The sequence below is a fragment of the Simochromis diagramma genome, unplaced genomic scaffold (genome assembly GCF_900408965.1).
Source record: "Simochromis diagramma unplaced genomic scaffold, fSimDia1.1 OVJJ01000753.1, whole genome shotgun sequence".
NCBI lineage: Eukaryota > Metazoa > Chordata > Actinopteri > Cichliformes > Cichlidae > Simochromis > Simochromis diagramma.
This window is the reverse complement of record NW_024387523.1, coordinates 12019278-12045991: the sequence shown is the minus strand read 5'-3', so window position 1 is coordinate 12045991 and position 26714 is coordinate 12019278. Positions and strand designations below refer to the sequence as shown.

The 26714-nt window shown below is 43.3% G+C and overlaps 1 protein-coding gene and 1 long non-coding RNA gene across 3 annotated transcripts; both read right to left on the bottom strand.

The window, feature by feature from the left end:
- Window positions 1-1634: 1634 nt before the first annotated feature.
- On the bottom strand, window positions 1635-4220 carry LOC120727271. Its single transcript, XR_005694474.1, has 3 exons — window positions 3783-4220; window positions 3007-3075; window positions 1635-2919 (listed from the first exon to the last, which is right to left on the bottom strand). It is a non-coding gene; the product is annotated as an uncharacterized LOC120727271 (long non-coding RNA).
- Window positions 4221-10452: 6232 nt separating this feature from the next.
- Window positions 10453-26172, bottom strand: LOC120726726 (programmed cell death 6 interacting protein). 2 transcript variants are annotated; one of them, XM_040020599.1, is made up of 18 exons: window positions 25853-26172; window positions 23477-23531; window positions 23320-23389; window positions 22006-22133; window positions 20903-21056; window positions 19880-19980; window positions 17702-17833; window positions 17389-17611; window positions 17103-17226; window positions 15261-15438; window positions 14054-14165; window positions 13680-13849; window positions 13082-13330; window positions 12759-12893; window positions 12534-12628; window positions 12288-12423; window positions 12008-12198; window positions 10453-11493 (listed from the first exon to the last, which is right to left on the bottom strand). In XM_040020599.1, exons 1-18 carry the CDS (start codon window positions 26056-26058, stop codon window positions 11298-11300), a joined length of 2655 nt encoding a protein of 884 aa, XP_039876533.1. In that variant the 5' UTR covers window positions 26059-26172; the 3' UTR covers window positions 10453-11297. The 2 variants fall into 2 exon arrangements, with proteins under 2 accessions (XP_039876533.1, XP_039876534.1); XM_040020600.1 differs by having other exon boundaries at window positions 17702-17818.
- Window positions 26173-26714: the final 542 nt, after the last annotated feature.

Sequence of the window (26714 nt, the reverse complement as noted above, 5' to 3'; positions counted from 1 at the left end):
ACCATGTACATATACTATGCTTTCTGTTTTTGCAGTATTTGAATAATCAGCACAATAATTGCAGTAAAAGTATTTTCCATGTTTGCGGAAAATTCAATCATGTTTTTGTAGCTTTAACACATGGAATAAAACACATAGACTGTATGCAAAGGATGGACATAGCCACCATGATGTCACACATTAGTTTAGAAAGTCCCTCAGTCCTGCCATCACACTGGTGGATCCGGCTGAGAAACAATGCATACTTATAAAGTGTTTGCTGAGAGCAGGAGTCAAGAGGGTAATTTGACCATAGTCTTTAACACAAACAGATCTCTTTGAAAGCAGAGAGCTCGTCCCTTGCTGGTCATGAGAATGAATGCAGTTCTGCACAGACTTCGCTTTTCATTCGTACACTCTGTGAGCGATCACAAAGGTGTGGTTTTTGCAAAGACAACAGCTATCTGCTTGTTAAGTCTGACATTAGCGTTTCTAATGCTAATCGTTCCTTCACTTCTCAAAAGTAACAAAAACTGAGGCAATGCTGAAAGTTATAAATGGTCCACATTCTTTAAACTCCGGTAAAATAATCAGTCTGGCTATTTTAAAAAGGTTTAAACATCCAGGCATCTGTGAAAATGAGCATTTACAAGGTTTAGCTGAGTTTGATGTTAGCAGGAAGTTAGCTAGCTAGTTTCCATCTAAAGATGATAAACCATGTGCTGATTGCAGTATGTTTAAAAAACTAAAACGGACAGCTCTGCTGTAACTTTGGATATAAACAACTAAACAGTAGTGATGTGTGGAGGGTTAGTTGACCTATAAAGATCTGCTAACTGCTGGCTAGCTACAGGAGCTATTGTTAAGCTAATGTAAACGCCTTAGAAAGGAAAAATGTTGGACAAGGTTTAAATTGTTCAAGTACAAGTTTCTCTTCTGACGTGTCCAAATATTTTGTGTCTGGGACACTGCGAGCCCCGGGGCTCTACTTATACCGTAAAAAAACATACAAAAAAACTTTGCTTAAAGACGTGCTGCACATAAACAGCGCTAATAGAGAAGACGGAGAGGCCGAGAATGGCCACTGATGCTCTTTGAGGTGTTGAGGTCAACACAGTAGACGCCTGGAAACAGGGATCCTATGTTATCACTTAATAAGCAGATAAGGACTCTCAGAATGTGTGTGCGATGTTGGAGAATAGGCAGAGTGTGGGAAGCAGCTTTCCCGAGAGCAGCAGTGAGTAATAGAAGACATTTGTCACAAGAAAATCAATTCAAGGTTCAGATCATCAGGCTGAGAATCTAATACTTTTTTAAACACTTAATTGAAGGTCGGATTTAGAGTTAAACTTAAATATAGGTTCAGTTTGTGGTTCTGAGGGTTTGAGATGTTATCTTGTTGGTTAAACCTTTTGATTAAGAGGTTTGTTAGGAGGTTTCAGAGAACGTCAACACATAACAAGCCTCAGTGTATGAGGTCTGTGTCAGAAAACTGTGTCAGAAAACAACCTCAGGCCAAAAAAAATCTGAGGCCTGCTCATCCAAACCAACTCAAACTTCAGCAGTGTTCTCACTCAGGTACCTGGTAACACACCTGTCAAGTTTAAAGTGGACGGGATGAATGGCTGCTGAGATGGACAGACAGATCCCTTAAATTATGGATAAGACATCACATGAAACCTGGAAGTTTTTGTGTTGCAGAGAAAGTGACCCAACATAGCTGTGCATATGTAAACATTCTAACTATAACAACCAATGCATGCCTACATAGATCATTTTCTCATCTCAAATGGTAAAAAGTGACAAGAGGTCCTCTGAAAAGGTTGCATTTTTTTAAATAGCAAGACTCACTATTCTGCATCACAACAGGGTTCACATTAGTAACACAGATATGACTATTCTCATTGGTAGGACGCCTGACGTGCATCATAAGAGGAGACTGCAAATATATCCGAGCATATGGATTACAGGTTTGGAGGTTTCAGGGGTGCGATTCGCCGATTTCACAATGATCGAGTATTCTAATTAGAGATATCACATGCTGCTTTTTATCGCCCACACACAACAGAGAAGAAGAACATTAACCTTATTTAAAGGGGGCTCCTGTGTTCTCTCTGTTATGTAATATCCTCTGATCTAAACTGTACCTATTTCTGAGGGTATTTGAGGTAAGAAAAAAAAAAAAAGCAAACCCAAAAAACACTAAAAAGTGCTGAAATCAATGCTGTAACACCTTTGGGTAAGTGGGTGATGAATTTAGATGCGGTGCGTCAGCAGTCAGAATTATAAAACTGTGAGCACGGCGAGGAACAATGAGGGTTCAAACGTGGGTTGGGCAGAGAGGGAGAGGAGAAGGAGCTCGGGAGAAGAATCCACCCGGCTGTTTTTTTATTATTATTATTATTTTCTGATCAATGAGCGTGACTCACTGTGGATCACCGCTTACACGGAAATCATCCAGGATGGGCTGAGCTCAGTGAACGAAGCTCAAACTTGCGTAAATGTGGCCACCTACACACGCACACCTTTACACACACACACGGACGCAAATACGTATATATTGTATCATAAGACGATGTGTGAGGGTGAAGAAGGTGCACCTGTTAAGTGACAGACCTCAGCAGCACAATGGCTGTGTGGGTTTGCGGTCTGTAACGGATGTTTGACAGGCTGATGGGCTATGGCACTCACACACACTCACACACACTCACACTGCTGCTTCCTCCACACATTCACCCCCCTCCCCTCCTCTTCTGCCTGTCTTCTCATCTCTTCAGGCGGTGGGCGTAAACTCCCTCCTTTTTTCTTCCTAAATGCCGTCTTTCCATCGCCACTCTCGTTCCCTCCTCTGCTCCTCCGGTCCTTCCATACGCGTTGTTGTGTTTTCTTCTTCTTTCTTTCTTTTTCCTTCTTCTTCCGCCGAGTGCGAGTTTGACAGGCCTTCAGAGAGAGAAACACAGAGGGGAGAGGAATCAAACAATCCCCTCAATTAGACGGCCCACACAAACGTGCGTCTGAACTCTGTACCATCTTCATCAGCTGTCGCAGTTTTCATCTTTCAGTCGCAGACACCTTTGTTCCCGAGTTGAAAACACACTGTTCACAACAAAAGGCAGAGGAAAAACCATTTAGCTTTGAAGAACAGGAAGCCGCGACGAGCTTTTAAGGTTTATTTGCATCTTAGAGGAGGGAGTCTCTTTCTCTCTCTCTCTCTGCTTCTCCTGCCTTAATTGACCCATCAGTTTGCTTGAAATTTGCTAAATTTACTCAAGCGGTGCGATGGCATTCACCATGCAGATGGATCTCTGCTGATTTTTGCCGCAAGATTTAATATAATCTGGCACATTTTGAAAAGGTTTGAAAGCAATTAAGCATGAAACGGCAGATATGTGGAGGGCGTGGGGTGGGGTGGGATGCACTTACAGTGCAATAATTATGATTACAAACAAGGGGGGGGGACACAGTTGGATATCTGATGTGAACGAATAATGAGCGGGTGGATTTTACACAGGTCAGGGACGCAGAGGAAGCACATTGGTCTCATGCCACTAAGCAGACTTTCAGCTGCTAACTGAGGCTTGATGACAAAACACAATGGATATGCACTTAAATCACACACACACACACACACACACATGCTTTCTGCACGCATGCATGCAGACAGCATGAGACCGCAGGCTGCAAAAGAAGCGAAAGAGAAAGTAAAACACAGGAAGTGAGAAGCATGAAGTCCACGCAGAGAATCTCCGGACGTTCAGGGATGAGTCAATACTGTAGTAACACTGCGGCGCACTGCAGCATACCTGGAGGGGCTCAGACCTGTTGATGCAATCTGTGCTAGGACGTCTCCACTTTTCACTTTGCTGCCATCAGTCTCCTCGACTCTCGGCTGTCAACCTCTCTCCCACTCCCAACTTTTCCTCCCACGACTCCCACCTCCTCCCCTCCTCCATCGCTCATGTGTTGCTGAGAAGAGAAGAAGAAAAAAAGTCCCTCACACCGTCTCATTATGCTATTTTAGTCACGCTTTCTTTTGCACTTTGTATCTGGATTGTCTTGTACTTTTATTTAAATCCAAAGTTCACTGGATGTGAATGCAGATTTTACTTATTTGGCTTTTTTTTTAAAAGCTTCCTGAGGATAGAAACAAGCAAACAGGTTGACCTTTGGGAGATTTTCCTCAGATGCTACTGACAAACTTGCTTTCTGTCTCCATTTTTTTACGCATCTGTCTTCTTCCCTTCCACCTCCTCCTCCTCCCTTTCTTTGCCTCCCACCATGAGGCACCCAATCTATTCTCTCCCCTTTATGAACCATCTTCCTTCCTTCTCATTCTCTGAATTACTCCCTTTATCCATCTCTCTGTCTTCCACTTAACTCTCCAGCCTGCATTGCTGACCCGGGAGCCTCAGAGCCTGTTCTTTCATCCGTGGCCATCATGACCATAAGCTGAGTCGCAAGGCTATTTATATTTGTTCCTAATGAGGTGAGATTTCTCTCCGCCATAGCAACGGTCTCTATGGATACCCTGCACTTGGATACCAGATCCCATCCTGTTTTAAATGTCTTATTATGGGCTGCACCCCCACCCCCCCTTCCTCTTGTGTGTCATAGCCTAATTAATTCTGAATTATTCGCCTTCGTGTCAACGCTGCAGAAAAATCGGCTCAAATTTGCCACCGAGCTGACAGCATCAGCACGAGTTTACATCAGTTCAGCCGGTCAGTTCAGTGCAATGGATCCGCACAAAAGCACAACCTGATGCACAGCTCACTTCTTCCAAATCATCAACTTCTGCAGAGGAGAGGAGAGACCTCTACAGGTGCTCTCATTATTTGAAACGCGCACACACATATTTTTCAGGAGTACCTGTCTGATGTGTGCACGAGTGTGAGACGCTGATGGGTGCGCCACTGATCAGGTCTGAGCCCGTGAGCCGGTGAGGAAGCGGTTGCAGTGCAAGACCCAGGCAGCTGAGCTCAGATCATTAGAGGAGCTCTCTGTGGATGGGTGGGGGGGTCACACAGGTGCTGAGTGAGAGCCGCCGTCTCATTTCCTGCCACAAAGTGAGACAGCCAATCAATAGGGCGACAGAGCAACTTCTGGAGAAAGCCACAGCGGTGAGAACACACGCGCACGCAGACACACACACAAACACACAAACACACACGCACAGACAGGGCACAGTGTCTTTGTATTTACAGTAGCACTTGGAAATGTTCCCTGCCTTCTCCTGATGACAGACGCTCTGAGACAGCAGCATGCACATGTACTCACACACACACACACACACACACACACACACACACACACACACACACACACACACACACACACACATGCACTGACAGGTGCTGCATTGTTATGGCATGTCCAACTCTGGCAGCTTGTTTTCCTCAGACCTCTCACCCTGTGTGATGACTCAGAGACGGGGAGATGAAAGGAGAGGCAGGGACAGGGGGCTGGGGGAGGGAGGGTGAAGACAGGGTGGGAGGGGGGGGGGGGGCAAGTGGGTGGAGGTGGTTGGATGTGGGGGCTAAGTAAATCATATCATTAATGCTATGTTAAGAGATTGGTTTGACCTCTGCTTGGCTGTCTGCATATGCAAATGTCTGTGTATGCGTCTGGCCTTTGTCCCACAGAAGCAGGTGGTAGCAATGACGTCCGTCTTCTTCCCAGCAGTGCGCACACACACACACACACACACACACACACACACACCTACTTTCTCTGTGCGCTCTCCGTTGGCAGTCCCACTAGATCCTATCATGCTTGAAATTCACTCATCATATCGGGTGGCCTCACTGTGCCGCTCGCTGACACAAATTGCGTGCACGCATGCAAACAGACCCACCGACACACACACACACATATATACCGCATGCAGGAACACAGAGCACGCTGGACTGACTTGATTATACAAGCAGAGCGGCTCAACCTGACAGAGGAACAGGCACCGAAAAGGAAACACGAAAAGAATATAAAAGGCTTATTTGCCCGTGTTGTATAAGCATGTTTCATCTTCCCACTCTCGCCTACCCTCACCCACACAGGTTAGATCCAATAGCTGGTGCCAGGCCTCTATCTTGCAACACAAACATCTCCATGTGAAGGAAATATTGCAGTGGAGTTCATCTTTTTTTTTTCATAATCTCTTCCCTCTACACCCACACATGCACATAGTGGAGGGGGGAGGGTGGCGAGAGGAAGATTGGGGAGGGGGGGGGGGGGGAAAAAAGGAGAGGTGGTAAAAGAAAATGAAAAGAGAAGAGGTGAGGGGGGAGGGATGATGGCGGTGGTGGTTGAGAGGAAGAGAAGTGCTCATGAGAGCCAGGAGGTAGTTGTTATAGTAACTGTGTCTCTATACCTGTCAATCAGAGCTATTTCAGGCATCTCGCTTCTATGGGAAAAAAAAAAAATATCGCACATAGCAGGGCCAGAGCTGCTTTAGTAGAGGCAAAATTATCAGGCAATGCACAGGCACTGATACTGGCAACTTGTGAGCTGACAGATAGCTGATCAAATTAACACCATAAATGAGATTTTAGCACTGTGCCTTTTCCTTTTAGAGCTTCTCGCACTCTCCTCAAAGAAAGTGAGCCGAAGGAGGAACGCTGAATGATAGCCAGGGTGTCTGCACACTAAAGAGGGGCCGTCACAGCAAAACTTATTCAATTACAATCACAATACAAGACCGCATACCTACACTGGATTTTTAGTTTGTGGTGCTTTCTTGGGAAGACAAAAGTCCGCTATTGTCCATTTTTCCCTGATCACACAGCGAGTAAAGGATTAATAATAATAATAAAAAGTCCTCCATGAAAACCTTTGGAATCACTCTAACAAACAGACAACCTGAACCAATCACAGGCAGAGGTTAAAAGTTCACACAGGTAGACCCTCATTAACAAAACACCTGAGAACTTCCAGCATCAGTCCTGTTTAAACTACAAGGAGGGTTCGCCCATGTATGTTTTAATCTCTATTAACTTTATAGAGCAAAGCTCCCAATTTACCAGTGGATCTACGTACTTACTCTCACCTATGATCAGGAGCTCTGGGTAGTGACAGAAAGAACAAGATTGCCTCTCGCTTAGAGTAGAGCCACTATTCCTCCACATCAAAAGGAGCCAGTTAAGGTGCATCTGACAAGGATGCCTCCTGGGCGAGGTGTTCTGGCCAAGTCCCTATGGCGAGATTATATCTCTCGGCTGGCCTGGGAACACCTCGGGGTTCCCCCGGACAAGCAAGGGGAGGTGGCAAGGTCTGGACTTCTCTGCTTAGGCTACTGCCCCCACAACCCGACCCTGCATAAGCAGAAGAAAATGGATGAATGGAAGTTTTTGTTACATTTTTTAAAAATATTACAACAAATGGTTCAACACAACACAATACCTAGTCTCTGAATATAGAGCACATAGAACACAGCACACAGGCAGTGACAGATATGGCCAGTATTGACCATATTGTAGACAGGCAGCAAAGGCGATCAGTCATTGATGAGATTTGAGAGCGCCGAAGTGACTGAAAAGTCCCATCCTGATAAACTTTTCCCACGAGGAACTGAGCAAGCAGGTCAAAAATTCCAAAGGAAAGTGTTGCCGGAAGAATTCTGTGTGTTATTTTGCCATTTATCCAAGACATAAAAATGTTTTTCCTTGCAGCGTGTGGAGGTAAACCAGTTAAAAGGAAAAGGACCGTTGTGTCAACATTCCTGCTGCTAAATTTAGAAGCACATAAAAAAATGTGCTGCAGGAAGCATGCAGGTGTTTTTACTGAGAAACCCTTGCTGCTGATTTTGTATATTGTGATGAATGCCTAAAGCTTGCGTGTGGTTCTAATGTCAGTCTGGTCTAATTTGTGTAGATCTTTATCTCAGGGGAACTTCCAAGCAAACATCCAATTTTGTTACATTTTTGGGATTTTTTCCATGTTGGACAGTTTTTAGAGCTTGACACAGTCACTGTGAACTCACACTCATTAGGCAGGTGAGGAAAAAATGCTGTAAACAAACAATGCTTTCCAAAATGGAAGTGTTAATCATTTATTTTCACCAATCAACAAAATGCAGTGAATGAACAAAAGAGAAATGTAGTCAATATTTGGTGTGACCACCCTTTGCCTTCAAAATAGCATCAATTCTTCTAGGTACACTTGCACACTGTTTTTGAAAGAAATCGGTTGGTAGGTTGTTCAAAACATCTTGAAGAACTAACCACAGATCTTCGGTGGATGTAGCATCCTTCTGTCTCTTCATCTAATCCAAGACACACGCGATGATGTTGAGATCAGGGCTCTGTGGGGCCATACCATCACTTCCAGTACTTCTTGTTCTTCTTTACGCTGAAGATAGTTCCTAATGACTTTGGCTGTGTGTTTGAGTTTGTTGTCCTGCTGCAGAATATTTTTATTTGGGGCCAATAAACAGTCATTTATATTTCTGAAAGTGTTCTTTGTTTACAGCATTTTTTTCCACAGGTGCCTAAAACTTTTGCACAGCACTGTATATATTTCTATCTCTAGATATGGTTGATAGAAAAGTTCCTGATTTTTCACTGTCATTTAAATGTTTATCTGGTAATTACTTTGGTGTAGTATAAAAGGACATAAGGCTGGTCTTTATCGTGTTTTTTATATAATAATTATGCCCTCCTTAACATTTTTCAAAGCAGTCCATTGAGGCAGGTTGGAGTCCTTGCTGAGCCTATTTTGGCGCCTGGGCCTTATGTTTGACACCCTTTCCATAAACCCTAGAGATGCTTGTGTGGCAAAATCCCAGTATAGCAGCAGCCACGTTCAGAGTCCCTTAATCCCTTTTCCTTCCTCATTCTGAAGCTCGGTTTGAACTCCAGCAGGTCGTCGTGTCCGTGCCTTCGTGCCTAAACGCTCCGAGCTGCTGCCGAGTTGAATAAGTATGCCTGGTAAGTGGCTGGTTAGTGTACGAGCTTCAGCTCTATATTCCATTATTTTATTAAACGAGCGACTGAAACACTCTTTACATAAACCCTAGGACAAATGAAAAATTGCCCCAAATCCCCCGTTTGGGTATCTCTGCGCAGCAAGTCCTCTAATCGAGTATTTCTTTGTAATTATCAACATCATAGCCAAAGAAAAGCCTCGGTTCAGCCTTATTACCGACAAACACATGGTGAGGAGGAGAGCAAAGCGATGAGAGAAAGAGAGAGAGAAGAGTGGGGGAGTAAGAATAGTGTGAACACCAATATGGCTGAGTGCGGAGTTTGGGAGCCATTAGGCAGAAGGTAATTAATACCTGTCACTGCAGTGCTCTGTTCGCTGCCTTTATTCTGTTTCAGACCAATTAAAATATGACACTCCTCCGGTGGAGAACGCCTTGTTAAAATTAAACGGCAGAGACGCACAGACACCTTTGATAAACACATCCAGAGCTACAATTGGCTTTGGCAGCAGCGGCGGCAGAGCCATGCTGTATAGATATACACAGAGAGAAAAACATGGCAGTGTGTATGTGTTGTGTCACTTCCAGTAGGAGATGCGAGCTGTTAGATCTGATTAAAACTGTGTTTCCTTGTGAGTCTCACTCCACAGCGCGAGCGCGCACACTGACGTAATCTTATGAGACGTTTATGAGCCAGGAGATACTGACCGGTGTAGATAACTCACTGCCAGCGATTCGCAGCTCGGACAGCAAGGACAGACGAATGGTAAGCAAAAACAGATGAGCCAGGGGAGCGAGGAAATGCCAGGTGGTGTACAAAAATAATAATTATTTAGAAAAAGAGAAAACGCTTAAGAGCAAAGCAAAAAAAAATCTGATAAGAAGGAAAACAAAGGATGGGAAGAGCACAGAGGGAAACTTAAGTGAAATATGGTGAGTTTTTTTTTTTTTTTTTTTAAAGAGTTGTGGTGGTAGGAACCCGAGAAGACAGATTAGACAGAAGAGAGGAGAAAATGGAGAGAGAGGTGGAGTGATGGATGTAGGCAGGGGACCAGCAGCTCTCTGCCAACATCTCCATGCATCCTTCCAGACATCACACTGCGCTGCCATCTGCCTCCCTGACACACACACAAACACGCGCGCGCGCACACGGGGAGGAGATATGCGAAATCATTAGCGTCTCCTGACACTGAATAAATATCTCGGGATGAAATCTGTCTATGGAGAAATCACCTGCGGGGAAATATGATTGGATGAGTTCACGACCTCACTGGAACGTAATTTGCATGTCATCTAAATGGGATCTGCCCCCAGTGCTCGGGGGTCAAAAAGCATCCGATTAGTTGGATGGGACAAGTCAATCTCTGATTGGCTGACAGAAACAACAACGGCAGGTAGTGCTGCTTCACACACACACACACACACCCCTCCCCCTCCTCTGTGAACTGCAGGACTGCCCTCTTCTGGCTGCTTTACAAACCTCCACAGTTTAAGGAGAGGAAAAAAAAAAGAAATCAATAAATAAAAGACATCTAAAACACATAAAGACAAACAAATGGTGTCTAGCTGCTGTTGTTTTTAATCTCAAAGGTGATGGATAAAAACAAAAACACAAAGAGCAGGAGTGGCGCACACAGAGTGTCTCGGTTAATCACATACAGAGTCTTATTTATACATATATTTATATAGCAGAGCCATTTCTCCCACTTGTACAGCCTCTTGATTGTAACACGGAAATAAACCCACATTCCCGGGGTGAGAGAGCGAGAGGAAAGAGTGAAAGAGAAACAAAAACAGTCATCTACATTAGAAAACCTACCGGCCATTCGTTTTTCTGTTGTTGTTTTTTTTTATAGATTTATACATCAGAGAAGCATCAGTATTCATTACAAAAATAGTAATATAGTTAATATAGATGCGCTGGGAGATTTGATTGAGTCGATACAGATGCAGTCTCCAGCGAGGAAATGAAGAGCCGCTCTGTGCGCCTCGATGAGTGTTGTTACAGCAGTCCACCTCAGTCAAAGAGTCAGTTATCATCGGAAAGAGGTTAAGGGTTTAATTTAATCAACAAAACTTTTAGAAAATGAGTACATAAAAAAATAAAGAGGAGGAGGAGGAGGTGTTAGTGCACTGATGAAAGCTGAAACAGTTTTAGGGAAAAGTGCTGCCAGGATCCAGAAAAACATGCGCTTAACAAAAAGAAAGATGAATTACAGAAAAGTGTTAAAGGCTTTTCAGCAGCTCCACCTTCACACAGCTGCTGTCAGGACAAGAAAAAGTGTAAGACGAGTGGAGGAGCCCATGGGATTGAAGTGTTATTGCTGGGGATGTTTGTTTGTTTTGTTTTTTTTTTAAATTTGGTGTTAACATGTGAGGAATACGGGGATGAAGAGGGGAGTTATTGCTGAGGGTAGTAGGGCTGTTGCTGAGGGGGTTGTTGGGGGTAGCCTGGGTAGGGCTGTCCTGCTGGAGCAGTTCCTGGGTATCCTCCCTGACCCGGAGTCTGGTAGGGCACGTAGGGCATGTTGGGCATGTTGGGCATGTTGTACTGGCCGTAAGCATAAGGATTGTAGCCCATAGGCATCTGGTAGTACCTGCAGGGAAAAGACAACAGACGAGACAAACTTCAAACATTGTATAATCAAAACACTTCAGAGTCAAAGGTTGCAGACTTCATTTAAAAGTTATAATGAAGCAAGTAACGCCCTCTTCTAGCATCAGTATACAGAGCTAGAACTGAGTTTGGGTTTAATGGCATTTGCAGCTGGTAAAATTAAAGACCATCTATAGATTTTTAATTGCTCCATGTTTACTGAGAAGATATTTCATGCACTTTATCTTCAACCTGTAGCTGCAGCTTTTCATCTTTTTTTTTTTTTTTCTCAAATTATTTGCTTCACTGAAGCCAGAAATCTGTTCCTGTCACGTTTTCTTCTTATAAAAAGTAGCAGCAGAGACTCTCCGACCAATGAGAATGCGAACTGGTCAACCTGCAGCAGTTTTTTTGTCACTTTAAGGACCAAATGAGGTGCTCAGATCTGAGAAATCCACTGAAAAAAAAAACAAAAAACAAAAAAAACCCCAGAGAGGACAGATTTGAAAACTGACCCAGGGTAGCCTTGGTAGGTGGGGTAAGGTGGTCCCTGGGCCTGGGGTGCCATGGGTGGTGGGTTGTTAGTGGGAGCGGCAGCAGGTTGTGAGCTGGCGGGTGTGGTGGAGGCTGCCTGAGGGATCACGCTTGGTGGAGGTGGCCTGGCTGGGGGCTGGGGCTTTGACTCGGGTTGTTGAGGCTGCACAGGCTGGAAGACGTAGAGGGAGAGAACAGAAAGATGAGCACACCACTGACAGATGTTGATAATATTCAATGTTGGGCTGAGTATCCGCTTACAAAAACTGTTCTGGGTGCAGGGGTCGGTCCAGGAGCCGGGGCGGCGGGGCCGGAGGGGGCAGCGGGAGTGCTCTGATAGGCGGGAACGTTGAAGGCTGGAGCGCTGGGCTCTCGAGCGATACTCTGCTGCAGGTCCCTGAGAGCAAAAATCGAACATCACAAATAAAATAAAACAGAACCCAAAGCACCGCCTGCAAAAACACTCTTCCTTCTTGGCCAGCTTGGAATGACCGTGCGGGTACGTACTTGAGGAGTTCATCGCGCTCCGTCTTACGGGCAAAAACGATGTCGCTGCATTTGTTCTGGAACTTGAGCAGGATTTCTGTCAGGTCGTTGTAGAACTGAGCGGGGAGAAACAAACGGGGACAAAAATAACTAACCCGGTTTGGGACGCACAAAAGTAGAGCACATCTGACAAAAGATATGCATCGCTGCGGCACGGCTGGTCCCGCTGTTCTGCTGAGCACGTACCTTGGTGCCCTCGCGCAGGTTGTTGCTGATCTCCATGTAGCTGTCGTGGGCCGAGGCCAGCTTCTTGAGGACCTCCTCCCTCTGGTTGGAGTCTGCGTTGGACTGCTTCAGGCTGCTGAACTCCTGGTGGGACGTCTGGAAGCAGATCGCAGGTCGAGAGGACGGTTAACCTCCGACTCCTTTTATTATGTATGCACTTTATGTCCATCTATACATTCTTTTAATCCGATACAGTTAAAGCATCATTCCCGTGAGGGAATTCTGACCCAATTTAAGCAATAAACACACAAAAGCCGCACACTTCCCACCAAAGCCGCCTGTACCTGAACTTTCCCCAGCAGCTCTTCCTGTGTGCGGAGGCTGGCCTGCACTCGCTGGTTGTAGCTGCCGTACAGCTGGTCGAGCTGGCCCAGCGACAGCTGCTCCTCATTGATTGCTCCGTCCTGAGCCAGCGCCGTCAGGAAGGTGGTGGACATGTCAAAGGTCACGGACTTGATCTCTCCCTCGATAGTCTCCCTCTCTTTCTTTACCTCCTCCAGCTGAGCGAGCAGAGAGCGCAGCACGTTCACTACCTACAGGGGAAGGTAGACACATGACTTTTCCACAGTCCGACATTAACCTCTCACCCTCGTTACAGTGAGTCCAGCAGCTGGAGAGAGGTGCAGTTCTTTCAGTTCTGCTTGCTTAGTTATTTGAGCTCCCCAGTGAAACACAACGCAGTATCAGCAAAAAAAAAAAAAGAAAAAAAAAGAAAAAGGGAGGCAGTGAGGGGAGGAGGTAAAGGGCCATAAGGAACACAATGTCCACCGGGGGTTTCTGTGCAGCAGGAGTTGACGTTTATGGGACACACACATTAAAAAAAAAAAAGCACATTCCCAATATTTAAGCTCACAAACAAAGATGTAAAGATGTCAGACAGACCTCGCTGCCCTGTAGTGTCTTGGTCGGGTTGGCAGAGGGGATGGCGGCGTTGAGCTCGTTCTCTGGTTTACACAGCAGGGCGATCATGTCACAGTGGGTGTTGTAGCGGTCCCTCACCACCTGGTCGGCCTGCACTGCCTTGTCCAAGATGTTGCGGAAGTTAGCGCCCTCTGTGTAGGGAGAGGATTAGAGGGACTAAGAGAGGGCCTTTTACAGCGCATAAACTTGCACGACAAGTTTGTGTCCAATAAATTAGGAATTTCCTGTTGTTCTTTTGCAGCGCGCTCAGTGTGTAATGGCCCCAATAAATAATTTTTTTTTAAAAAGCGCCCAACACCAACAACAAATGAGAGCAACAATCTTCCTTGGCATACCGCTTCGAAGGGGCTTGTAGAGGTCACCAGAGGGAGTTCTGCTCCAGCGCTGGCTGAACTTGGTCCTCAGCTCGTTGTCGGTCGTCTCTTCATTGTCCAGCATCTTCAGAGACTAAAGGACGAGAACACAAAGACGCTGAGAGGACAAAAACACCACTGATACACATCGATTAGCACAAAAGTGCTGTACATCTAAAATAATGAGAGGACATAACACCAGCATAAGATAACAGAGTTTAAAGACACATAAAATGAGGAAACCTGAGTAAGAAATGATACAAAAAAGTAATCAGAACCGATTCTAAAGGTGGCTTTTCAAACGGGTTTGAATATGTATCATGTTGGGGAGGTCCTGATGACACATGAGGAATCTGTTAGACTATTTGGATATTCTTATTATTGTTATTATAATGTCAGGATACGGAAAAATTGCTTATACAGCTGGTGAGATCCTGTCATTGTGGCATGTGTTTTCAGAAACTGCCACACTTGAGACACACGAAGCAGCGATTATTACATCAGTGATTATAAACTTTGCTCGTCCACATTTGTTTGCCTCGTGTACTTTTTAATGATCACTCAACATGAACGTTAAACTGCAGTTTCAGTTTTTTTATTTAATTAAAAATAAAAACTCAATATATAAAAAATTAAAATCTCAAATAATAGTCATTTTTTGGCGAGCTCAATTGTATTTTCATCTTTTTTTTTTTTACCTCCTTCTAGTCTCATTAATGACTACTTTTTAGGAAAATTAGGGCATTTCAGTTTGGACTTTTCAACTCTGCCAACAAACTTGGAGGCAGATTGTGCTTTATGTTTTCCCTCCCATCTGTTTATTTGTTTGTCAGCATGATGTTTAAAAAATGGGTTGGCGGAAGCCGGTGGACAGACAGTCCTTGGCCCAACGATCAGTGGATTAGATTCCTGTGATGATGCGGATCTGGGATTTCCGCCACTAGGAACGATTAAGAGGTTTTTTTAGCATTAATACGCTCTTCTGGTAATAATGGTGGTAGAAAACTCCAACATTCGCGGCGTCCAAGCCAGGATTCATATGCTACGTTTTGAAGAAAGCAAAGCCATATGACGAACAAGCTGTTTGCAGCCTGTTGTTCTAAAAGCGGCTTCTTTGCTTTGTTAAACAGATTTTGGGGTCGCTGCGAGCAGGAAGGTCAGAGGGCACGTGTCTGCTCGCGTCACCGACCTCATCCAGGATCTCTCTGTTGCGGGTCAACAGCTCGGGCAGGTCTTTGATGAGCTGCTCGATGCTCTGCAGTCCTCCGTGCTGCACGACGTTCCTGGCCTTCTCAGCAATGGATTGTGGGATGGAGTCTCCTGACAGATCCTCCAGAGCAGCTGGCAGGTTTAGAGACGCCAACACCCTGATGGAGAAACGCATCATCTGTCAGTTATTACGGCTGCTTGAACATTGATTTGTAGCTCGTCAGCACGGAGCTCATTAAAAACAGCTTTTACAAAGTTTACTTGGCGAAAACGAGTTAAAGTAAATATTTTCATTTTACTGCTTTAATTTAATGACAATGCACTCGTGTTGACGTCGTTGGCTCAAATTTCTAATAAAGATCTTCAAACGATGTGCTGAGAGCGCCGCACTGACGACACGAGTGCTTTTATCGACACATTAATGGTACCTGATGCTCCCTCATGTTATGAATTATTAAATTTATTTACAGAAGCACTTACTGACATGTTAACAGGAAGACACAGAGTGGTTTACACAAACAGCAACTCGTATGAGAGTTTCCACATAAACTCGGATGGTGAAGTCGTTCTTTTTACGTTACAGAGCAGGACATCTTCCAAGAAATACTCCTGCATCAGGACACATGGTCACCACTGCTTCTCCAAAATACTGCTCTATTCTCACACGGGCCTGATGTGATGTCATGCGAACTTTGAGAGAGACATGACAGGCAGAATCCCGAATAGAAATCTTTGAATCGTCACCATCTTTAACACACGAGCCAATCGTGTCGTCACACTCTCATTCATAGTAGTTTGTAGGCCGCCTTCTTTTAGCTGCTCCCTTTAGTTGTCGTCCCCATCTCACCCATTCCCAGCATCCTCCTCTGTTCTCCTTCACTACATCCATGAACCTTCTGTGGTCTTCCTCTTCTCCTTCTGCCTGACTTTGTCTCCAGATCTTGCTCACTCTCAGCATCTCCAGCTCCGCCTCCTGTCTTTTTGTTAGCACCACCGTATCTAAACCGTACATTGTGTACTATCCTAGACGTTTCCTTTCGCTGTGTGTGGTAAAGATGTAGGTAATTGTACTTTTTACACACCCATAACATGAATTAGAATTTCTTATGGTGCTCTGGTGGATAGGGGAAAGGCAAGTATGGTGGTGTTGTCTCACAGCAAAAAGATCCAGGGTCCTCTCGCCCTACGGTAGCTGAGATAGGCTCCAGCAACCCTGACTTGGATAAGTGGAAGAAACTGAATGGCTGGCTCTGATTGGAGAAGCCACGTTGATCACGTTGCAGAAGCCATATTGGATGTGTTTTTTCTTTTTTTGTTTGTTTTGTGTGCGCAGTAAAAGTTACTTATGGGGAAAAAAGACCCGCTTCACCCGTGAGTCTATATATGCAGTTTTCAATGAAAACCAGAACATCAACATAATAGCTCATCCGGCTCATCCTGTGATCCATCACAGTTCACAGGTTCTTGTATTAAAGTCAGAAAGAAAGTGCACAAACTAGTAAGAATTCAAATCCACTGAGCAGTCACCGAGGCTCACAGTCAGTCATATCAAGGACAAACTCAATCTCATTCACTCAAATCTCACCAATACTCCAGGAGGAGCAGCAACTCTCATATTTCATTTAGATGGAGGCTTTAAAATTACTGCCACAATCATTGCCCCAAAGTGATGAGGCTTTCTTTAATATCATAAACCTTGTTTGCAGTAGCAAACTGGCTGATAATTCAGGTTCTCGCATAAAGCCTCACATGTGATGGCGGAGAATCGCTCAGAGCTGGAGCTCATGTGAGCATATAGCTTTACAGACACAGCACAGCATACCCGTTGCAGAGATTAGTCGCCTCCCTCATGGTTCCCACCAGTCTGTTAACAGTCTCGGCCTTCCTCTGGCTGTAAATGCTCATGGACTGCTGCACGGCCATGGGAACCATCTTCTCAAACAAGTCTTAAGTGAAAAGATCGAGACAGGCAAATGGTTTTAAACAAAAAAAATAAATAAATCAGTTTTCAGATCATATAAAGAGTCAGCTGAGCATCATTCTCAGCACAGTTTCTTTTAGTTTTATCAGATTATTTCTCAGTATGGAGGTGTGTCCGCGGTTCGTACCTGAAAATTTCTGACTGAGTGGGGGTGTGATGGCGGTTGGTTTGACCAGCGCTGCTTTGCCGATTTGCTCGAGGTCTTTGACTTCAGGCACCCGGTCGTGGTAGATAAAGTCGTTGTCTTTCTTAGCTGCTGTGAGGGATCGGTTGATCTTGTCTGTCAGATCCTTAACGCTCACGTACTCGTCGTAACGAGACGCCACAGTCTTAACCAGCTCTGCTGCATGCTGGATTGATCAAATAAGGGAGGAAAAGTTGTGGAGACAACAATTTTTTGTTTTTCTAAAGGGCTGTAAAGCGAGGGGAGACCTGTGTACCTGCAGACGAGCAATCTCCTCCCCGAACCTCTTCTTCTGCTTGGCCAGGACGCTCTGATGCAGCTCGGCGTTGGCTTGCATGATGCAGTGCTTAGCCGCAAGCACCGGAAGCACTTCCTGAAAATAAAAATACTGACGAGGGAGCAGCAACCACAGAGCAACACGCAGGCATGCAGACATATATAAAAACACACGCACATACACGCACAGTGGCAACGCAAACCATAAGATGGCAGGCGCACATCAGCGAGGTAAAAAAAAATTAATAAAATTAAATAAATACAAAAATAAATAAAAATCACAGAAGCCAGTGACAAACAGGGGTGACAGAGAGGCGTGCAAACACAACACAAGCGCGCGCGCACAGACACAACCAGGGCAAACGCCAGCACCACGGCGAGGGATGCAGAAAGAAAGGAAGACAACGAGAGAGAAAAACAGAACAGGCCATGAGTGTTTTAACCTTCCAGAAAAAGCTGCTTCATCAAACATCCTAAAATCAGGTGTGTGTGTGTGTGTGTGTGTGTGTGTGTGTGTGTGTGTGTGTGTGTAAACACAATGATACATTTATCTTAAACAGTTAGTCTGAAATCAAGCTGGACCATTAAAACCTAGAATGGGTCCACTGTCCAGCTTTTTAAAAATTTATTTATTATTACCTGGTAAATTTTCAAACTTTTAGGTTTGGACTTTGTTTGTTTACATCTGCAATACAGCTCCTACTACTAATATATACTGAGGCGACTGAGGGAAAGAGTTAAGTCAACTTCCTCCTGATTGGCTGCCCCTTGCAAACAGAAGGTTTTATCAGCAGGTGAGTGGGACAGCTGTGCTCACATATTAAGCATGACTGAGCTGTCTGAATCCTGAATCATGTCCTCATTTTTCAAATCTCTGGCCATGTTTAATATGAGTGTTACGGCTCAGCGGGGTCGGAGTGATTTTCGTCCAGTAGGTGTTTTCTCCTTTGGCGTACTTTAGCTACTGACCTTGGCAGCTAGCCACAGTCAGCAATTAGGACAGGTAGGTCAGGGAGGGGAGCGCAGTTGTCCTTGCAGTGCAGTGACTTTGTGTTTTAGCTCAGAGGGAGAGGAGGGTTTAACTTACTCGGTTTTGTTATGTTCCTTCTTTTGATGGTGATCATGACTCGTCTGTCTCTTAGTTTAATTAATAATAATTATTTTTAAAAATCTTTATTCTGCTCCTTTTTTCTCCCAACCCAGAAACTTTACGTCCCCATATCCTCTGGACTTTTAGGTGAACGTAGCTATGAGGACAAACTGCTGTAACAGCATATATGAAGCTACTTTCTCGTCACACTTTATTTCCTCGTCACAAGAGCGAGGCATAATTAGTGACTTTTAAATAGTCCCAGATTTGTCCTATCAGAGACATCTAAAGATTTTTATTTATCAACAATAAAATATGGAGAAATAAAATCTCAGTAGAAGCTGAAAGCAAGTCTCGTTTTATACAATTAACTAACGAAATATTAACAGATTATGTTTTTTGTTGGCTGACAAATTGATTGATAAATCCTTTCAGCTTTAAGATATGCAGATGGAGAATTTTGCGTTTTTATTGTAAGAAAAAATATTTTTCAATGAGCTATAATTTACATTTGTACAGTTTATATCAAACATCATCATTTCTAACACGTCACAGCTGTTACATTTAGACATGTGGAAATTCCCACATTTAAATACTTCAGTTATAACTTATAACAGCTGCCCTTTTCTCTGTTTTGAGAAAGATCTGCTTAACTCCAAAATATTAAACGTGCAGCGTGGACCTCTGTTAGTGTGTGTGTCTATGTGTGGTTGCATCATTTAAATTGTTAGTAACTACTTTAAGATGTCTTTGATTAAATTGAGAGAAACCAATCAGAAAGAACACAGGTCAATATGTAGTTGAGTATTAATCAACCAGTCGCAGTGAAAACAGGATGGAAACAGAAAAATGAGAACAGAAAGGGTGTGAATGGGACAGTCCCACAACCCGAGTATATTTCCCACATAAACACAAAACAATACACACAACCAGACACACTCTAAAGCATTAAGAGTCCACGCTCTGCATGTCTGCACCCCACCGAGCACATGGCTGACCGTGGATGTGTGGCTTTCCATCTCGTGGTTAATGTGTAACTTTGTGTGTGTGCGTGTGTTCTTCATATACCTTGGGGAGGTTGTCCTTATACTGGCACTGCTTGAAGGCATCTCCGTAGAAGTCTGCCGCCTGATTGGCCAGCTTAGCGATGACAGCGTCTTTCATCTTATCTACATGGTGAACAAGAGCCTTTTAAAAGGATGCACCAGGCAAAGACAAACACGTGAAAAGACTCCAGATAAGAAGCTGCTTTACTCAAAATCACACATTAACCCTGGAACACTAACGCCGGGTAGTCTGACAGTCCCAGGAAAGGATGGACCAAAGAACCAATTCCCACTTCCATTATTTATTTATTTTATGAGGGTTTTTTTTTTTTCAAATTATCACCAAATTCTTCACCAATTTTAGAAACTTGGAGTGCGCTTGTGATGCTTTTTTCCATTTTATGAGATTTACTTTAACATAATTTGATGGGAAGTATTTTTTCTCGGTATATCCAGTAAAATAGACCCAATGTTATTGATAATGATGCTGGTTGGTTGCTTTGGTCAAACTCTAAAGTGGTTCTCTGAGTGGTTTTCAGAGCTGACTGCTTCCACTGCATTAAAACATCACAGCAATACATGTTAGAAAAGTAATCTACAACAAAATTACACAACTTCTCAGCAGATGAGTTTTTGTTTTTTTATATAAGAACCTATTTTATAATGTAATCTTTAAAACTCCAACACACAAACTGTGCAGACAGAATGGGGACAGAAGCTGAGAGTAACTGGGACCTAAACTGCTCCCATCAGCACTGGAAATTAATCTTGAGACCAAAAAAAAAAAAAAAACTGCTTAAGTGGGTAATTAAAGATGATACATAATTAATTAAAGTACAATACTTCATTTTATTTGTAACATAAGCTTCTGTGAAAATGTTAACTTGCAAGATGGCCCAAAGAGTAAAACTCTTAAGCAGTAGAAGCGTCATGCACTTTTAAAAAGTATTCAAAGGGGCTTAAAATAGAATCTGTGTTTTAAATAAATGATCATCAAAATGCACTGAAAGGCTCAGTCATGTCTTCAGGGTGAGGGCTTTGGTACCTGAAGTGGCTTTAAGAAAGAAGACCTCCTGGGCCTGGGCCAGCATGATGAGGCTCAGGGTGCCTACAGTCTCAGGGGAGATGTCCATGGTGGGCTCCCTGTTCAGAGCAGACAGCACCGTGTCCTTGATGTGGCCAAACGCCCCGCTGGCCAGCTAAAGGAAGACACCAAGAGGAAAAAAATGAATCCAATCCAAAACTAAAAGAAGATTTTTCCCCAAAACACAGCTAACTGTGGCTTTCAGCCAGCTCCACGGGCCTCAAATGCATCATCAATGTGCAGGAGATCACACAGATCATAGATAGCGGCACCATCAGGTCACATGTTTGATAAGAGCGTCACATGTTAGAAAAGAAATAAAAATACAAATTTGCAAGTCCCGCCTGTTTCTGTCACACTCGGGTCTCGAGCCTGGAGTGAAACATGTCAGATTTGCATTTTGTTTGTTTGTCTGGTTAAACCCTCTGCAGGCCTACTCTTTCTGAAGCTTTTCATCCTTCTGGGGAAGCAGATCAATGCAAATATTTACTATCATCAGTGGAAAAAGTCAGACTGATGCATTTCACTTCAATTCCTCGAAACCTTAGAAAGATGGGGCTAAACTTTATGAAGTTCATCCTGATAAATTTCTGACAAAGAGGACAAAAATAGACGTACAGCAGAGTAAACCCAAAACAGCTGTAACAGGATGGATCATAAAGGTGCTACAAAGAGCTTTGAACATTTCCTGGCTTCAAACACACAGGCAACCGAAACAGAGGAGAGAAACACTCGGTGCATCTACTCTCTGGAGAACGTTTGCACAAACATTTGAATCCTGGAAATTTTACCCCTTTTCTAAATTTCAGACACAAGAAGAATCGACTCAGTTAAAGTAAACAAACAAACAAAAAACAACAGAAAAACAAACACAAAAGTTGAATATTTCTCCATATTTTTTGTAAAAGACACCTTGAGTGAACTGTTTTATGAGAGACAAAGGTATAAATTATCTATCTATTATGGTGGGCTCCGGGTTTAGGTTTTGTTTAAGGATAACTAAATATTATCTAAGTTTTAACAGTGATAGTATACTGTATGTTACTGTGTGGTAGTACACCCACCTGATAGTATTTGGCAGAGGTCTTCAGTCCCTCGTCATTATCCAGATTCTGCTCTGAGGCGATCTGACTGGCCAGAGCTGCCACGTTGAACAACACACACGTCTTCTCATAGCCCAAACTGGCCAGAGCTGCAACACAAAGGCACAAGAAGGGCTCACTCTCAGTTCCACAACATAGTTGAGATTTTCCACTAACCAAATGTGACGCAGCATACAAAAACACGGCCACAATTTTCCTTTATTACTATGTAAAATGTTACTTTTCCTAAAATTTCAAAAGTTCTAGATCAACATGCTTTTATTTGATTGATTTCTATAAATTTTTATCTCCAACATGTCAAACCGTGTTTGTTCTTTGAATTATTGTGGTTTAGTCACAGTGCAAATAGATAAATAGTCATTTACAGTAAGTTTGTAAATTATTAAACTTCTGATAAAAAACACTGCTACGCTTATAACAAACTGTTGATTGATCACAGTCACATGACGTTATCGCCACAAGCTTTAAGTGGCCAGCATCACAAAGAGGGAAAATATCATTGGTCAGGTCGCACCCCTAGGTGTGTGTAGCTGCACTGAGCTGGGGATTTCCCATCCCAGCTGAGAGGTTTGCTCATTACATAGTTCTGAGAGATATTTAGAGACAGCGAAGTTGAGATAACAAGCACTGACAATATTGGAAAGTTGTCAGTGCTTGTTATTTGTGACTACGTCACTGCTTTTGTTTTTGTCAGGATTCTCTGTCTCTTCTTGCGCTGCACGGGTGAGAAAACTCACAGAGAGGACAACGTGACATCAGATTTTTTCCCCACTGAATATTGTTTCAGGTTGTTGAAACAGCTGTTTGCACGGATTTACACAAACATCATTCCTCCAAATTAACAGAAACAGAAACAATCCAATGGTTGAGAACTCCAGCTGATCAATATGACGTATGAGTAACTGTGTGTGCATGTGATTTCCCCTTGCTCTGTTACACAAGAAACACATGTCAGCACCACATACTTCTTTATGAAATCTTTCTAACTCCATATGACATCTTGTTGGGCCTGTTTCGTATGTGCATTGAATTAAAAATAATTGTTTCTCACTGGGTGTGTTTCATGTCTGTGCATGTGAAAGAAAGAGATGAAAACATAAAGAGACAGGAGGAATAAAAGACAGAACAACAACTACGTACCTCAGGGGCAGAGTTTTAAATTTACAGGAATTAATGTGATATAATTTCCTCCTTTTACAGCCAACTGTTATACACACAATGACATGCATGTGTTCTTACGGAGGTAAAAATACGTGTTGAAAAAGCCAAACTTACCGAGCTTGACGGAGCCGCCAAACAGCGATCCTTTATCAAAGGCATCCTTCCATGTGAAGGTTAAGCAGAGCTGCAGAAACAGGAAGAGGCTTTGTGTTTAAGTGCTTCGGCTCTGTAACTAACACACGGTCATGCGTGCTGCAGCTCAATCATTTACCTGGTTTTCAGAAAAGGGGAACTTGGGCTCGACGGCACACAGCTGATCATAATATCTGCAGAGAGTGATGAAACACCACAGATTGAAACTTTGATTTTGTTTATATCTAAATCCAGAAATAACATTTCTCTAAAAAGTACTCAAAGGGACTTCAACTCATGGTAAGTTAGGAAAAAAGTAATGAAGAGACTTTGAAACAAAATTGAAATGAACCAGCTGTATAGAGGTAGAGAATGTTATGACATCTGTGGTGTGAGGAAGCTCAGCCATTTCAGAGTCATCTGACAATGACTCAGGAAACAACAACACACACACGCACATACACACCTCGGCTCTTTGTCCTATCAGTATCAGCGCCTGTGATGTGTGAGCAGTCTATTCTGAGGTATGACATCAGGGAATCCCTTTTACCGATCCTTCAACATTTCTCTCCTGAACTCAAAACCCATCAGTAAACACACACTGGTGTTCAAAACAGAACAAACTGCATACAAAGTTTGTTTCCTATTCTCTCTCTCCCTCTGTCTCTCTCTCTCTCTCACACACACACACACACACGCACGCACACGCACACACACACACCTGAGCAGCGGAAAGGTGAGCCGAGGCGTGCCACCTGGTTAGCTTGAGAGAGAAAGAAAGGTTCCTACGCAAACAATGGTCACCATAGTGACACAATGCTAACATTCAGTGATGGCGGCTTAATCAGTTTCAGCATGCTTCTGATCGGTCCTGAGCAGACTGCTACTAACCCACAGGTCCCACATCACACACAAAAGTCTGTAAGTTAATATAATAATCTGTTGGTTAAACTAATCTTTTTCAGACAGAATTATTTTTAAATTGGCTTCTATTAATATTTCCCTCAGAAAACACAAGCAAACAAAAGAGCATAAACTAGCGCTTACACAGTAAGGAAATTTGTTCACATGTTTTTAGAGAGACAGGACAGAAAAAAATAACTGGGCTGACTTTAGATCAATTATTCCCAGTCAGTTATTTAAAATCAAAATCTTAAAATAAACAAACACAAACTTCAATATACCTACACAACAACAAAAGGTTGGGATCACAAATCTGCATACCTGGACACTTACTAAGGTAATGTGAGCAGACTCTATGCATTAAATAAATCACGAGTCACATTAAAAAGGACAAAGTCCGTACCTGTATGTCACCCAGGAATAAGAAACAGGCCTGTTCAAGATATATTCATTGCAGAAGAAAGGCTACACTGAAACTAACCCACTAATATACTTTTGTGCCCTTATTTTGGAAGTTAACTTTAATCTCAGCGGTCATAAGAACACATAGGCTGCAGGTATATAATAACCCGTTAAGTTTAAGAAAAGTCACAAATATTAAGCTGATTTTGTCCCCCAAATTGAAGTTTATAAACACATTTATCCCTCTCCCTGGAAAATCTAATCTCCCTCTCCCCCACCACAGCCTGGGGTTCAGGATTATTTGAGTGCCACATCTCTCTCATCCCTCATTAGTGCCATGCCTCATTTAACAATTATAAGTAAGTGTAGTTACACGGGAGGAAAGGCACCAGTTAACAACATACAGGTGACAAGGACACAGAGGGACTTTGTTTCACAAAAATATATCACATCTATCCTACCAACTTCCTCTATGCAAAGCACTTAACACAGTGACACCATTTATGCTCAGCTTTATGGAGATCTCAGTGACATCAGCAACTTCTGGCTGACAGGAAAAGGCACGGTCTGGACTCTCTCCCTTTTGTTTTTGCATCTGTAGATGAGCAGACACATACTGAGGCTTTTCTCACCAACACAGCCTCTGTTAGTGCTGACAAACGCGTCAAAACTGCCAGTTAGACGTGATTAAGCTGCATTTTGCTATTGCTAACACTCACACTGAAGGCTTCCTTCTCCAGGCATTTGCGACAGGTGTCTGTGTTTTAAGTATAAGTTTGTTTCTTACAACTCAGGTTCTTTTCTCACATTCAGAAAGTTCAAATTCAGTGTCTAAGCTAAATCTAGACAAGGTATAGTTTTCTTTAAGCCACTTTAGCGTAAAGGCCATAGCTATAAGTGTGAACCAGGTCGGCTTTCCATGCCCAATTTACCCTCACAAGCAACTGACAGTTCGGTTAAACCAGCCAGCACATCCCGCCTGTATTCCCCCCCGCAGGGAAACTTGGCAGGAGTAACAAATGACTCAGTTATTTCCCCGAGAGCGTCCTCCTAGCATCTTAGCTCGGTGTTAGCAGCTCAAAGCTAACCCCGCTGGGTGCGGCGATGGCCGAGCTAAATCAACGCCACAGGTGAGACAGCCGTCCGAACAGTTGGCGTTAGTTACACAGCAGGCGGTTCACGTGTTATGAAACAGTGGTTTGTTTTTTACCTGAGTAAAATCTCCAGGGAGCTCTCGTGTTTGTCTAGCGGCCTTCCCAGCGCGCTCTTGCGGAGCTTGTTGAGCTCCTCCACGGCGCGGAGATACTCTCCCTGATCCTCGCTCGCCGGGTAAGTAGACGTTACGAATTTCGACAGCGGTTTCACCAGATCCACTTCGGACGATTTTTTCAACGGGACTGAAATAAACGTCGCCATTTCGGCCCGTGAAAGCGCTTTATTAAATCAGAAAAAACAGATGGGAACAGCAAGCCAGGGACACAAACAAGAACGATCTAACCACTTCCTGGATTGTGACAAGCGACGTCAATTACGTAATGGGAAGCGCCGAGGCGCAGCGCGCAGACTCAGTGTCGCTTTACTGAGAAATGAGCAAATGGAAAGAGAAGGAGCTTTGATCTTCCTATTTTCCGTGATTGAACTCCGCCAAAACCTGGAGTTTAATCTGCTGTAAATTGCTGACCTATATACTGCCAAATATATCTGAAACTTGAAAGCTATCACTTCACTGTCACGAGGTAGAAACTGCAATCAGTTTTTTGTTTTGTTTATGTTTTTGCCAGTTTCCCTTATATGTATCTTTATATATACAGATATTATAAAATCTTATTTGGCAAAAAGAAAAAAATTCAAACGAGATCTGGCCAAGAAAACAACAGAAACTGAAACAATTATAACATAACAGTTCTAAAAATATATCATAAGCGGCCAAAGAGCATTAGATTCATTACAATGTGGAACACAGAGTATGTACAATGAAGCAGAGTCATAAGAATATTTACAAAACAGGTCATTTCTTTATTTTATATATTCCTCCACTGCAAATCCAAATACAGCTCATTTAGCAAAATAAG

Bases quoted from the DNA above. Each gene is read 5' to 3' on its own strand.
- LOC120726726 (XM_040020599.1), bottom strand. From the start codon at position 26,058: ATGGCGACGTTTATTTCAGTCCCGTTGAAAAAATCGTCCGAAGTGGAT. The intron at 15,439-17,102 runs GTATGCTGTGCT...TTTCTCCATCAG, and splicing joins GCGACTAATCTCTGCAACGG to GGTGTTGGCGTCTCTAAACC. The intron at 14,166-15,260 runs GTCGGTGACGCG...CTCGTCCTTTAG, and splicing joins ACAGAGAGATCCTGGATGAG to TCTCTGAAGATGCTGGACAA.